This window comes from Dipodomys spectabilis, unplaced genomic scaffold, assembly GCF_019054845.1.
Source record: "Dipodomys spectabilis isolate Male_0828 unplaced genomic scaffold, ASM1905484v1 ptg000157l, whole genome shotgun sequence".
Lineage (NCBI taxonomy): Eukaryota > Metazoa > Chordata > Mammalia > Rodentia > Heteromyidae > Dipodomys > Dipodomys spectabilis.
Genome location: NW_024870834.1, coordinates 18,409,039 through 18,424,192, shown reverse-complemented (window position 1 = coordinate 18,424,192; position 15,154 = coordinate 18,409,039). Strand labels below are relative to the sequence as shown.

The following is a 15,154-nucleotide window of genomic DNA, read 5'->3' as shown; positions in this document are numbered from 1 at the left end:
TGAAGGCAGGATACTGCGTCTAAGTGTCCCTTGGGTCCTGCCCAGCTACACCGCTGGTATAGACTGAAGGCACACTGGAAGTGGAGAAGCAGGCAAGATCCCCATCCATGCTCTGCATAGCTGTGTTTCTGCCTCTCGTTGCAGATATTCCCATCATCCCAGATCTGGAAGAAGTGCAAGAGGAAGACTTTGTTTTGCAGGTGGCATCCCCTCCAAGGTACGTTAAGTTAGGTGTGAAGTTGGCAAGGCAGCAGAGAACAAATGAATGGATATATCCACGTACCATCTATTGTGGACCTTGCAGAACCAGGTGTGGATCCCAGGCTTTGTGGTGATGGCTCCATCCACCTTTCTCACTTTGTTAGGACATTTTGTTTGCATTCAGTGTCTGGGGATGGTGCTTCCTGGAAGCTCTTGTGATTGTTTCTCAAACTCTCTCTTACCTTCAGCATCCAAGTGAACCGGGTGATGACCTACCGTGACCTGGACAATGATCTCATGAAGTACTCAGCCTTTCAGACGTTGGTGAGTGGAATAGCACATGGAGGAGTGGCTCTAGGTCCCCTCTGTGGAGAGCTTCAGTTCCTCAACAGCTGTACACACCTCTACGTTCCCACAGCTGACCGGCAACCTCACCTCTGTTGGCAGCATCCTTGGGCATCATGCTGGGTGACATGACCTACAATATTCCCAGGCATTCCAAGTGCTGGGAACCTGCTCCCTGGATGAACACTGGGCATCTGATGGTGCCTGGTGGCCACCCTGTTGTCCTCTGCCTCTGTGGATATGGTGTCACCATTTCCTCTGGTGCATGCCCAGCCTGGAGAACTATGTAGCCTTCCCTTCTTCCTCAGTGGCTGTGTGGTTCCCCTCATGGTTGTATTCTTCAATTAACACACCTCTGTGGGTCTCAGTTTGGGGATTTCTAATGCACACAAATGTCTCTCCTTTGTGAAAGATACTTGTGACACCCTCAAGGCCCCTCTGCCTGACATTTGTACATTTACAGGATGGTGAGATCGATCTGAAGCTCCTCACCAAAGTACTTGCACCAGAGCAAGAATTGCGAGAGGTACGGTAACAGCTCCCCACTCCCAACCTTGTTGCTCCTAGAGTCAGCAGGCTCCCAAGCTGGCCTGCACCTCCGTGAGGCCTAGGTGAGATGGGAAGTTGGCTACAACTGAGGGAGAAGAACTTCCTTTGTCTTATTTAGAGCTGTCGCTCTTGGCAGGATGACGTTGGCTGGGACTGGGACCATCTGTACACGGAGGTGTCCTCTGAGCTTCTCAGTGAGTGGGAGCTGCTACCTGAGACGGAAGACGACCCCGAGGTAACCCCTCAGAACACCTGAGCTCGGAACCTCTGACTGGACTTGAGCAAATGCAAAGAGCCTAAAACCAAAGGAGCTCGCAGCAGCATCGAATTTTTATATGAAATATTTTGTAATAAAAGTATTTTCAGTAGACCACATTGGATCATACAAATGCAATAAATGGCTTTATTCTGTGGTCACTTCCTTCATTTGTTTCCAGCACTCTCTTTATGAGTGAAGGAGGACAGCATTTTTTTATTTTTATTTTTTTGTAGTGGGAGATTGAAACAGGGTTTTGGTGTGTAGCCCAGGCTGGCTTTGAACTCTTCTGAGTACTGAGATGACAAGCATGCATTACCATGCTTGGCAAGAAGGTAACATTTAAATAATCTGATGGGAGCTCTGAACTCTCACATCGTTGAAGAGCATGAGGATGGGTGCTCCAATTGGTAGTTGTCACTTCTCAGGACGCCTCAGTAGCTCCCTAGAGGAGGAGACCTGGAGGCGGAGTGGCAAGAGGTTGTTGATAGTTGCCTGCTGGTGTCCTGGGAAGGCTAGCAGGATGCTTTTCTGCCTGTGACCCTCCGTGCCAGCAGGTGTGTCAGTGGAACTGCCCTGTCACCTTCCTCATGTGCTGGGTAGCCAGCTGTGGGTGTTCTCAGCAGGGCTGGCAGCTGTTGGGACAGCAGTCTCCTTGTTGCCTCTACTTGCCCCCCTCTTTGTCCCCGCCCATGCCAGTTCTCACTGGGAGGGCCTAGTCTACCTGACCCCACATAAGGGTTCACGGTTCCTCCTCACCCTGCTTTCAGTGACTCCTGACCCTTCCTTAAGCAATGGCTGGTCTGTACTGCTCCCTGCCTTTACCACCACCTCTTCCAACATGACTGATGTCCCTGCAGCCCCACTAACCCAAACAAGATGCCTCTTGTTGTTGTTCTTGCTTTCTCCAAGACTTCTCTAAAGACAGGGACCTCTCCTGCAGGCCTCTTCTTGCCACTGCTTTGACTCAGCCCATGCAGGCTGCCAGAGCTAAAAGTCCACTCGTGGGCCACAGGGAGCACTGAATGCTTCTCTTATCCTGCCTGGAGAGCGCTTCATTAAAATTCAGAAAAACAAAGAGGCTCAACACATCAAAAACCCACTGGGGGGTTATTTTTGTGTGACTACAGTGCCCTTCCTGGTGAGCCCAGGGCTCCAGAACCCGAAAGAACCTATGCTAGTTGGTTAATTATAAACTCAGGGACTTAGTGGCTTTGGGGTCCCATTTTCTTTTTCCAGAGTCACATTTTCAGTCCACACACATGTTCTTTGGAATAATTCCTGTGACCACTGAGAAGTTTCTATCCAGGCTGGTTTTGCTTGAGTCTCTATCATTCTGAAACCCAAAGGAGAAAAGCCTTATTTCTAGTCCCTTAATTACCAGCAAACTCCACTGCCTGAGGGCTCCGACAGCCTTGGAGGTCTTCAGTCAGCAGAGCCAGTGACTGGAGGTTCTCTCCTTCCCCCACTTTTCTAACGGCAGAAACAGGATCTAACTTGCATTGAGCTTTCTCTGTGCTCAGTCCTCACAACCCTGTGAGCACACATCCTGTGATTATCCCATTTGATAGATGAGGTAAGTGAGGCTCGGGGAGATGAAATTAGTCAAGATTGAGCACCAGGGCTGGAATTCAAAACTAAGTTGCCAGACTCCACTGTGCTTTGATGCCTGTCTTCATGTGCCACATTGGCACCTTCATGTGCCAAGTGATCTTGCTTAGAATGGACATAATTAGGTGGGGAGCTGGCGGCTCACACCTGTCATCCTAGCTACTCAGGAAGCTGAAATCTAAGGATTACCGGTTCTGGTTTTGCTGCCAGCCCAGGCAGAAAAAGCCATGAGAGGGGCTGGGAAGATGGCTCAGTGGTAGAGTGCTTGCCTTGCATGCCTGAGGCCCTGGGTTCAATTCCTCAGCACCATATAAGCAAAAAAAGAAAAAAGCCGGAAGTGGCACTGTGGCTCAAGTGGTAGAGCGCTAGCCTTGAGCTGAAGAGCTGAGGGACAGCGCCCAGGCCCAGAGTTCAGGCCCCACGACCAGACCAAAAAAGGAAAAGCCATGAGACTCTTAATCTCCAATAAACAACTCAGAAAAAGCTGGAAGTAGTGCTGTGGCTCAAGTAGTAGAACACTAACCTTGAGCAAAAGAAGCTCAGGGACAATGCTCAGGCCTTGGGTTCCAGCCCAGGACTAGCACAGAAAAAAAAAAAAAAGAGAAGTTCTGTAGGAGAAATTGCCTTTCTCCCCATCCCCAAAGCAGGTATCTGTTCTCATCTCTAAGGTACCCACAGGCCTACAATATGGCTATACTCAAGAGGCCAGGCCCCGAGCTTGAAACCAGCAGACCCTGCCAAACGACAGCTCTAAACTGAGAGATTTAAGCCCAGACACAGGTGAAAGCCATGTGCCACCACATCTCCTGTGATATGTCCTTTCCCTGGCCTTGTCCCTTGTGGTCTTCACCCAGCCCTTGAGCATCATCTTCAGAGATGTTCCAGAATCAACATCTGCCCAGTTCCTTCCAAGAAGCCTTCCTTATGTGACAACACAGCCCAGATTCTAGGAACCTCGCCTGAAGATGACCAAAAGGGTAAGACTATAACCAAGCACAAAATGGTGCTGCTTCCTCCATGTGGCCCCTGTCTGGCTATTTCCCATCTGTTTCTACTCCACTGGCTCCTGTCACATGGAAGCAGGCTCATATAGTCCCTGCTGAGCTCTTACAACCCACCCCTTCTCTTTGACATTGGGTAGTTACTGCAGAGATGCTGTTTGTAGTTCATTCATTCGTTTGTGAAAGATTATTGCCACCTGCCAGGCTCTGTTGTTAGCTCTACAGATAGAGAAGCAGACCGAACTCCATGCCTAGAGCGGGTGCTGGGTATCAGATAACATGGAGGTATGGATAGCAGGAGTAGGAAAGACAATTGAAAATGGGTGTTCAGAAGAGGCCTTGCAGAAAGACCTGAAGAAACAGAAAATGAAGCTGATCTCCAGGCAAATGCTCCAAAAGCTCAGGGTTTTCAAGAGCCAAAAGGCTGCCATGGTCTCAGCCTGTTTAAGGGGTAGGAGAAGGTCAAGCTGCCTCTGGGGTAAAGCAACAGGACAGAGGAGAAACCCAGCCTTCCCTGTGTTCAAGGCCGGCCTATCACTGGAGAGGCCTGTGGGAGTGGGGTCTGCTCCTGCAAGGAAGCTTTAGTGAAACTTCCCTCGGTCTGTTCTTCCCTCGGTCTGTTGTGTGCTTCTTCCTTCCTTAGCCCGGAGAAGCAAACCTGCTAATGCTGCCCTGAGAGGGCAGGGACAATGAGCAGTAGAGGTCAGGAGGTGGCTACTGGCTGCCAGAAGGTCAGGTGGCATTAAGAGATCCCCACCCGGATTGTTCCATGGAAACTTTAAGCTCCAGACCTAGGGCCTGGAAATTCATCAGGCCAGGCAGTCAGTTGAACTTGAGGGCATCGCTAGCTAGTCCTGGCTCTTGGCTTGGACTTTACTGAGACTTGGGACCCTGAAGATGAGTTTTTACAACTATGTGCTCCAGAAGCAAACAAATACCTCTAACCTGTTCATTCAGTGTTGCCTGACCAAAGTATGGTACTTACATGAATGTGCATACCATAACCCACAGGAGCTGCTGCCAAGTGCAGGTGGGAGGGGAGCAAGGGGAGCTGCTGTGTGCACTGAGAACAGAGGCAGTGTTGGCTTGCTGAGAGTTAGGGCCACTAACTTCCAGCCCACAGGCCAAATCCAGCCCACCCTAGTCTGTGACACTTGCCTGGAGTACAGCTGTGCACAGCCATGCTGTGTCTTTACTTGTAGTCTAGTCTGTTACTGCTTTTGTTGTAAAACTTTGTTGCATCCAGGCTCTAGTAGCTCACATCTGTAATCCTACCTTTTCAGGAGGCTGAGATCTGAGGATCACAGCTTGAAGCCAGCCTGGGCAAGAAAGTCTGTTAAGAGTCTTATCTCCAATTCACTGCCAAAAAGCTAGAAGTGGAGCTGTGGCTAAAGTAGTAGAGCACCAACCTTGAGCATAAAAGCTAGAGACAGCTCCCAGTCCCTGAGTTCAAGCCCCAGGAACCACATACAAAAAAAGAAAGAGAAAGAAAAAACAGGAAGAAAGGAAGGAAGGGACAGAGGGAGGGAGGGAAGGAAGGAAGGAAAAAAACCCAAAGGAACTTAGTTGCACATAGACCATTTGGCCTACAAAGCCTGAAACATACTGTCTAGCCCTTTCCAGAAAAAAAGTTCACCAAACCTCCCCACTTAGAGGAAAGGATGAAGATGAGAAATAACTATAATCGTGTTCCCAAAGTTCAACTTATTTTTATCCAGAAAATTTATTGCAGCAGGAGTGATTTGAATTAGATGTAAGGAAAGACTGGAATGGTGGGAAGATTCTTAACCCTCAGAAAGACAAACTTCTCTTACGGACTTTCCTTTCCTAGGAAAATTGGGACATCATCTATCTGGAGGCAGAAGAGGGAGGGATTTCTGGGCTCCTCAGCCCTTTGATGCATTCTGGGAGGTAGAGGTAAGAGCAGGAGTTACTAAGAGGCAATTGCCTGTGGCAGTGGGATTAGGAGAAAGAAGAAAAAGCCCAAGGGAGGGGGCCACTAGGAGCAAGGGAAGGGCAACAATCCAAAAGATACTCCTTTTGGCAAGGCAGAAGTCAGCAAGCAAGACTGGTAGAGCAGACAGAGGAAGAGGCTGCTCCTCTGTGGCTCTGCTGGAGCGAATTAATTCATGGCATATGTTCCCAGCATCTGTCATGGTGACCTGGGCTGGAGGGGTCAGAGAGAGAGAGGGGACCTAGCCAGGGCCAAGCATTAGCCCACAATTCCCGGGCTGTAGGGGCTCTTGGCTGCTGCGGAATGAGGACTGGCCAGCGGGCCTAGTAACATCTGCTGCCCGTGCAACGCTCAGCCCTGCTTTGGGGAGGAGTCACAAAGGACCCTTGTGTGCTTGCTACAAAAAGAACCACATGTTATGGGCGAGGCTGGGAGAAGAATCCTGTAAACTCTCTCTGCCAGAGCTCTAGCTGCAGCCACCTTCCCCAGCACACTGGGGTGCAAGGGAAGCTCACCCTGGGTGGAGAGGCTCAATCATCTGGGGACCCAAGTATGCTCTCAGGACCCTCATTAGGCCATCTGGGCCGCCTAAGGAGTTTCTTGTGGGATGCTGGGGAAAGAGAGGCAGGAGGATGCACAGCTAAGCATTTGGAGGATGGTAGAGCCACCCTCTGCTCTTCCAAGTGCTGATTAACTGAGCCAGTGCCTGTATGGCACAACGTCAGTACTCAGTGAACACTGGTTCTGGCCACACTGAATGGACAGGAGATGGTCACATGTCCCCAACCCTAAGTCATGGAGCATTTAGTCCTGACTGGGCTTGAGTATGCATCAAGCCCATGGATGCAGCTGGCAGGCGGATTTGGCCACAGGACATGGTCCACACAACTTACTACTTTCAAAAAGGGCTTGGGCACTCTTCCTGGGCTCTTTTGCTCAAGGCTGGTGCTCTACCACTTTGAGCCACAGCCCCACTTCCAGTTTTCTGGTGGTTAATTGGTCTTAGGACCTTTCCTGCCCAGGCTGGCTTTGAACCTCAATCCTCAGATTCTCAGTCTCCTGAGAAGCTAAGATTACAAGTGTGAGGCACCGGCACCCTGCTGTTTATTTTCTTATTCACATTCCTATTGAAGCCTGGATTTCCAGCTGTTTCTGGTCCAGCGATCTGGGGCTACCTCGCTTGTGGAGGCCATGAGTCCACTGTGAAGCGATTCCCTTTAATGTGACAGCAGAGTGGCAGCCCCCCAACTTGTGTGTTCCCTGGGTGCCCCTATCTACATGCTGCCTGGCTCCTACAAGCATTTGACGCTGAGAACCCTGCCCAACTTCCTCCTTTTGCCAATGAGGATTCTGTTCCCCGAGGACACCACCCCATGGTCACACTCCTGACATGAACTTGTTCCTTTGTGGCAGGCAAGATCCCTGCCTGATGTAGGCTCACCTGCTATGATCTAACCAGGAGCCTAACCTTGTGTCCAATATGGCTCTGACAGGTGTTTACCAGAATCCTGGGGACATTTCCAAGACTGATCACTCTGCTACTATCTGTCCTGGAGTGGACAGTGTGTTCTCAGGAAGGCACAGAGTGATAGGAAGGTGTCCTTGTAAAGCTGGTCTCAGGGGTTGGAGACCACACCTACCCACAGCTAGCAGCATCTACCCTGGGGGTGAGTCCCTTGCTATGGTGGGAAGGGAGTGTGGTCAGCTGATGGCCTCTGGGGACTCTGTCTTCAGGGTCTGAGACACTCATAGGCCGCTAGATAAGGGACATGGTGTAGTAGAGGACTCAGCCCTTGGGGCCAGTGCAGGAGTCTTCCGTGGCAGGCTCTGTGCAGGAGCTCCTGCTGGCTTGGCCAACCCATTCTCAAGGCTGTGCTGGGTCTGAGGCTTGCCAGCCCTGCTCTGCCCAGGTGTCAGACCTCTGTGACCACCTGAGGCCTTTTCCTGCTGCTCATGTTTCTTCTCCGAGTGTCTTTTCCTTCACAGGTGTGACCCACATCGAATCTGTACTTCCAGCCCTCCTTGGAGTCTGCTGCCCAGAGGAGCCAAAAAGTAGGCTGCAGGTGGTCCTGCTTGAGGGGGCAGAGACTTCTGGGTAGGGAGGGTTGAGCTGCAGCCTCTTAAGGGTATGGCAGTAACCCCTTTTTCAAAACTACATACTTCATGCACCCAATGGCTTGCCTGGTGTCTGTAGAATTCAGGATTCTGAGAAAAAGAGAAAGAGAACATCCTTCAGTCAGGTAAGCAGCATCCCTTCCTGCTTTATGTATCTGTCTGTGTTCGTGTGGTTCCTCCTCCTGCTACGGTGTGCACCCATGTCTGTCTGTCCACCAGGTTTTTCCTCACTGAGTGATGGTCCATGCCCATGGCCAGGGAGAGGTGGCTCTGCCCCTTGGAGCCTCTGCCCATCAGCTCAGCATAACAGGAACACTTAGTATAGGAGTCCTGTCTTTGAACCCAAGGCACTGAGACTGCCTTCAGACCACCTGCTTTAAATGGAGATTTTAAGGGGTTTTCCTAGCGGGCACAGGAAAAATGTCAACATCTATAAGGCAGGGTTTTCAGAGGCGGTCACCTGGCTATGGGCCTCCTATGTCAGAATCTGTCCTATAGAGTTTATTAAACATACAGGTTTCTGGGCCCCCAAGCTAGTAGATCAAAGCCTATGGGTACAGAAGGCTTAAGAATATGTACCCATCAAGGACCTTCCCAAAGCCCCTTCCCCATTTGAGAAGCTTTGTCTAAAGCAGAGGTTGCAAACTGCTGGCTGAGGCACAGAAGCAGAGTTCCACTTCCCTGTGGGACCGATCCTGCACATGCCCCCTCTCCCCATAGCAGTAACTTCAAGGGCTAGCACAGTGGTGGGGCTCACTAGCCATGCCAAGCCAAGCCCTGTCTTGCCTTTTCCTTCAGGTTTGAGTCCCTGATCACCAGCAATGTGAATGCTTGACAAGCATGGACAATCGTGGAACATGCTTCTTTCCTGTGGCACCTTTACCTGGCTTTGTTGAGCTTGTCTGGAAAGCTCAGGTTCCACTTTCCTCACCCAGTCATTATCTGTTCTTTGGTAGTTGCTATCACAAGTATTTTTTGAGTGATCTAGACACACAGTGTGTCCTACATAAATTCACATATTTCACAGAATGGTTCTTAATCCACCTGCCCCAGACCTCCCAGGGGAGGTTTACGAAATGCAGGTACATGGCCCAGATGAAAAGACTCAAAATCTCTGGGGGTGGTGCCCGGGAATGTGCATTTTAAACATAGTGTGTTCAGATAAGCTCTGTGTCTATGAGCCCTGTGGTCTTCTGAAGGAAGAGGGGAGTGTAGGGTAACTAAACACCCCTGGCTAAACCAGTCTCTTGAAAGCAGAGGGTACAGGGAGCCTCCACTATAATCAGAGCCTCTTCCTCTGGCCTCCCCCATCCCCTGCCCTCTGGGCAGCAGCACGTAGGGCTCAGCCTTCTATCAGAATCCATCAACTGTCACTTTCAGAACTAGTTCATTAGTTCTTTTATTATTACCATTTTTCCTGCTTATCATTATTAATGATCACTCTAGATGGGCCAGGGTGCTGACAGCTCCCCTCTGTCCATTCTTTCTGTCTGTTCTAATCCTGCCTACTTATCTGGCATCAACCTGATCTTTCCCCCTATTTAATTAAGCAGTGCTGGTCAGCACTCTACTGCCCAGGTGGAGATGGGAACAATTACTCTCCTGATAGGCAGAGGAGTGATGGCTTGGCAGCCTGGTCATTCTACTCATGAGGACAGAGGATGAGTCCTAGAAGGGCCACACTGGTTCTGGAGGGCTGGGGAACTGAGTGACTGAAGACCAGTACCCACTGAAAAACAATGCAACTCAAACCTCAGCAGGCCTCTGAATTATGGCGGACTAATTACACAGCCCAGACTCTTGATGCTGCGGGTCTGGCTTTGGGGAGACCATGAATCTAAATCCCTAATGAGCTTTCCAATGGTGCTTCTCCACTGGCATAGACACCCCACTTGGGCTATTACTGCATCAGTGAGCTAACCTTGGCTTAGTGATGGACCCTGGCCAGACCTCAGTCCGCCTTGCTGAGAACGGATTAAAGAGGAAATGACTTCAACAGGGGAAGTGTTTGCAATGCAGATTTGAGGTGAGGATGGCCTGAGTGAGGTAGTGTTTAGGACTGAAAAGGGGAGGATGGATTGGACGTGGCCTCTGGCTTGGAGACTGCATTGATATTCAGCACCTGGAAACAGTGGGGATTGATGTGTCAAGGGAACAGGTAGGGTGGGGTAGGATGTCCCAAGAGCCACAAAGACTTCCTAATTCGTAGTGGCAAGTAAGTATCCAAGGCCCTTTGCTCGAAAAACGATTAAGAATTTCAAGACGGAGACTATGGAACAGGAAGCCAATGGTAGGGCCCCTCTGTGTGGAGCCCTGTACAGTCCACATGTCACCAAGTTGATCCTGGTTGAGATTTAAGCAATAGCAAGAGAGCTGGCCAAAAGGCACCATCACCATGGCGGCCTGTCCCTAACTCTGCAGTCCTTGAGGTGATTGGCATGTCTCATTTCTAATGCCATATGAGACAAAATTGGAGGTCATATGGGCCAAGATTCATAACTCACACACTTACAGGGGAAGTATCACAAATAAGAAAATATGATTGATAAGATCAAAGCACAAGAATGGTCCCCGGCTTTTCAAAAAGTCCCCTACCTCTGGGAGAATAAAATCCAATGCTGTCAGTGAGTGGATATTCCCACTTGTGCTGCATTTATTCTGGCCACAGTGTCACACTACTTATTTGTTTGTTTGTCTATGCCAGTACTAGGGCTTGAACTCAGGGCCTGAGTTCTGTCCCTGAGATTTTTTTTTGCTCAAGACTAGTGCTCTACCACTTGAGCCACAGCTCTACTTCTGGCTCTTTGCTGGTTAATTGGAGATAAGAGTCTCATGGACTTTCTTGCTCAGGCTGGCTTCAAGTCAGGATCCTCAGATGTCCACCTTCTGAGTAGCTAGGATTGCAAATGTGAGCCACCAGCAGCAGGAATCACCAAGATGTTTTGTACTTCCTCCTTGCAACAACTCTAGGAGCAGTTTGCTATTGTTCTCTTTTTGCCAATAAGGAAACTGAGGTAGACAGAGGCATACTGTTGCCTGGCTCATAAGGCTTGAGTGAATGTCTGCGGTGGAAGACATTGTCTTCCTAGAGCTCTGGGTGCAAAGAACTCGAGATGGAGGTTGCTGACGCACGTGGGGTGCTGTGAGTCAGAATGGTGTTCACGTGTGCCCGGGTGTTGCAAAATGCATAGAAACCCAAGTGCCAGGCAAGAGATGGAAGGATTTATAGCAATTAAAATGTTTTGCCTGGGAGCTGTTTGGAGCCTTTTTTTTTTTTTTTTTGAAGCAGGAGTTTTCTGACTTCAAGGTGTTAACCGGCCCTCTAAATGGTTTTGTTTTTTAATTGCAGCAAATGACTGTGGAGCCATTAGATTTTTGCCTCTCTGCAGTTATTTCCGAGCCCTTCAGTCCTCCTCCTTCTATTTATTCTGTTTAATTCAGTCAGGTAGCTCCGGGGCAATGGAGATCAATACTTTCCTTTGATAGAAAAGAGTCAGGTTTGAAACCTAGAGATAAAACTGACACATTTTGTATAAATTTAATTAAAAATGCACCTTTAGTGGCTTGTTGCAGGCACAAAGCCCAGTGTCTATCTTTCTATCTGCCTCTCTTCTCTTCCCCAGCCTCTCTCTCCCTCTCTTTCTTTTCCTTGTTCCTAACAGGGTGATCTCTATATCTACCTCACTGCAGAAGCTCATTCTATGATTTTGGACTTGAAACTTCTGTGCTGAGGGACACTAAAAGAAGGGTATGAAATTCTAAGTAGAACAGTCTGGGCCTTCATTTCCCAGGGTGGGCCGGGGGCTGGGGAGAGAGGCTGAGGGTTCTTCTTTGGATCCTGCAACCTGTGTGGTCAGGGGCTCTTGTGGGCTCTCAGCTGGGCCTGGTGTCTTTTCTCCAGGCCTGTGGTGGAATCTGGGAGCTGCAGTAGCCATGTGTGCCTTTCTCTCATAACCCCAGGGCTCCGGCACACATTTGTCTTGTGTTTTACAATCCACCCCTTCACCTCCTTCCCTGCTGCCTCTCCCTCTCTCTCCCTCTCCTCAATTTCATTTGGCTTTCCTCATTTTTCACTTGAGTGGCTTTCCTATCCCTGATTCCGCTCTGGCCTCTCTCTGCTCAACACCAATAAAACACACTCAACACAGGTAGAACAAGGTGCCCGGGCATGGTGTGACAAATGACTCACCCAGGCCTGGCTCAGCGTGGCTGTAAATTGCCCCTCCCATCAGCCAGCCTAGGCCTGGGTCTGTTCGCAGGAGCCCTCCAGTAGGGGCAAGGCCACCGGCAGCAAGCTGCCAACCTATCAACTTCGCATCCCTTTGGTCTCTAGGCCTTCCCCCAGGATAGAGGGTGCTCAGGAAGAAGCAGGGTGACAAGGTAAGATGGGTGGGAGGTAGATGGGGGCGGGGGGGAATGGAGAGACTACTGAGATGTTACACCTGTGGCTTTGGCTGGAGCCGCTAGGAAAAATGCAATTTATTGAATGTCTGAATTATTTGTGGGTAACTCTAACAGCTCCTATGGTGGGACACATACTCTGTGCCAGGCATGGTGCTGAGGTTTTATATCCCATTGTACTGAGTCCTCCCAATAGTTCTTTGGCATGGAGGTTCCATGACTGACTGGACCTGTTTTGCAGATGTTGCCTGATGGAGGCTCAGCAAGGTCATACACTTGCCCAAGGTCATTTGTTCCAACATGGCAGATCTCTCTGGCTCTGAAGTTTTGGCACATTTGGAAGCTAGATGTCCTGTCCATTGCCTGGATGAGGAAGGGACCAGTGGGTGCCTGGGAAGAGCTCGCAGGACTATTCACACTGTTGCCTTCCATGCTTCCATGCCTTCCATGCTCTTGCTGGCCCATACAGCCTGTGGACAGGCAGTCTAGAGGATGATCATTGCCCCATCTGAAGTGTAGACACAGCTGGTCTGGTATAGCCCCTTGCAGAGGTGATTGGAACAGGAAGTGGTATAGGTCTTTCTGTGGCCCTCAGAGGCTCTTGAGATCGTTTTGGTGAACGTGGACCCCCAGCCTGTGACTCTGCAACCTCCTCGTAGGCACCTGTCATGTGGTAATGCGTTCTGCAAGGCAAGTTCAGACTGGAGAGGCCCATGCCTGGTAGAGCCCGTAGACTTCTTCTCTCTGCCGCCTTCCTCACTGGTAATTACAAACACCAGCCGTTTTGTGTCTAAAATGGCCAAGATAATTGAAACGGAATTCAGAATCAGGGCCCTGCAGGCAACACTTGTTGAAAGAAGAAATAAAGATCGTTTGGGTCACGTCTTTTGTAATTTGCGTTTAATAATCGTACTGGGAGGTACGCACAAAGGGACAGGCAGCCTGTGAGCCAGCTCCCAGCCTGCCAGCCACCCTCCCCTGACTGCTGGGGAGGGAGGAAGATCTAAGGAGGGGGGCAACCGTGAAGGAGTGCTGGAGTGGGGCGCCTCTCCCTCCAGCATGGAGAAAGTTCTCTCCTGCATTGCAGGGACCTGAGCAAGGGCCCGCAAGGGGCTCAGGGCAGGTGGGATGGAAATCCTTCCTGCTAAATGCCCTGGCCTCCTGTGCTCTGCAACTCCCACTCACTGCCCCTAGACCCGTGTGAGCTGAGCCTGAATGAGCAGCTGGAGCTTAGGTAGGTGCAATGGCTTCCACAGTAGGTGGAGGTGAGGAGCTCTCTTTAGGTCCAAAGCTTGGCTCACTGCACCGCTCAGTCATGCCAGCCATGGAGTGGCAGATACATACACAAGGTGAAGTATAGATAGAGCTTCCAGGTGCTGGGTGTGAGGGTCTTCGAAGGCCTGTGCTAATCGCAGTTCAAAGCCAGCCCCGGCAAGAAAGTCCATGAGACTCTTATCTCCAATTAACTACCAAAGAGCTGGAAGTGGAGCTACAGCTCAAGTGGTAGAGTGGTAGCCTGGAGCACAAAAGCTCAGGGACAGTGCCCAGGCCCTGGAGTTCAAGATCCAGGCATGAAAGCAAGCAAGCAAGCAAGAAGGGAGGAAGGAAGGAAGGAAGGAAGGAAGGAAGGAAGGAAGGAAGGAAGGAAGGAAGGAAGGAAGGAAGGAAGGAAGAAGAAAGAAAGGAAGAAAAGAAGGAAGGAAAAAGAAAAACAAAAGGCCTCCCTTAGTTGTCCTGCAATCATAGGTCCCTAGAACTGCCGGTGGGCACATTGTGTGTGTGTGTGTGTGTGTGTGTGTGCCAGTTTCATACTGAGGAGAATGCCCACCACTAACCCCAGGCCCTGCTCACTCACACAGGCATATTCTCCATTGATCCCCCCCACCATCTCTATAATGATGTCCTGCCTGTCTGTAAGACTCTGGGGAATTAGGGTGTCAAAAGCTGCTCAGCATTGGCTTGACATAGATGGAGAGGAGATGGCATCTATGAGCTCAGGCTTGGAGATGAAATGCTGTATGTTGAAGCCTGTATCCCTTGTACCCCAAGAATGTGGCTTGGAGGCAGGATCTTAAGATAGGTCATTAGATTAAAATGAACTTCTAAGGGCAGGTCCTACTTCAATATGACTGATGTCCATATAACAAGAGGAAATTTAAAGACAAAAAGAAATACCAGAGGAATATGTACAAGTGGAAAAGCCAGATGGGTATAGTGGCACACATCTGCAATTCTTAGCTACTTGGGCAGTAGAAATCAGGAGGGTCATAGTTTGAGGCCCATCAGGGCAAAAAGTTCAGATAAGACACTCCTCTGAACCAACAAGCTGGGCATGGTGATGCACTCTTGTCATCCAAGTTACATGGGAAGGGTAGGTCAGAAGATCATAGTCTGAGGCTGGCATAGGCAAAACACTTTAAGATCCTATCTGGGAAAATAACTAAAGGAAGAAAAAAAGGAGTAGAGGCATGGCTCAGGAAGTAGAGTAATTTGCCTAGTAAACTCAAGGACCAACATTCAAATCTTAGTACTGCAAAAAAAAAGAAAGAAAGAAAGAAAGAAAGGCCATGTGAGGACACAGAGAGAAGGCGGTCATCTGCGTGCGAGCTGAGACAGAGCCCGCAGGAGAGACCAAAGCTGTCAGCACCTTGATCTTGAACTTCTAACCTACAGAAGGGCAGGAAAGGCAATTTCTGCAGCATAAGGCATTGCATCTGTGGT

At 49.8% G+C, this 15,154-nt stretch overlaps 1 protein-coding gene across 1 annotated transcript in view; it reads left to right on the top strand.

Moving 5' to 3' along the window:
* The window catches only part of Ift43 (intraflagellar transport 43), a 75,661-nt gene extending 74,149 nt beyond the window's left edge, over positions 1-1,512 (top strand). The window contains exons 6-9 of the mRNA XM_042692646.1: positions 145-217; positions 450-525; positions 1,010-1,072; positions 1,232-1,512. Coding sequence (XP_042548580.1) covers positions 145-217; positions 450-525; positions 1,010-1,072; positions 1,232-1,351 — 332 coding nt within the window. The 3' untranslated portion in view covers positions 1,352-1,512. The remainder of the gene's footprint in view (positions 1-144; positions 218-449; positions 526-1,009; positions 1,073-1,231) is intronic.
* Positions 1,513-15,154: the final 13,642 nt, after the last annotated feature.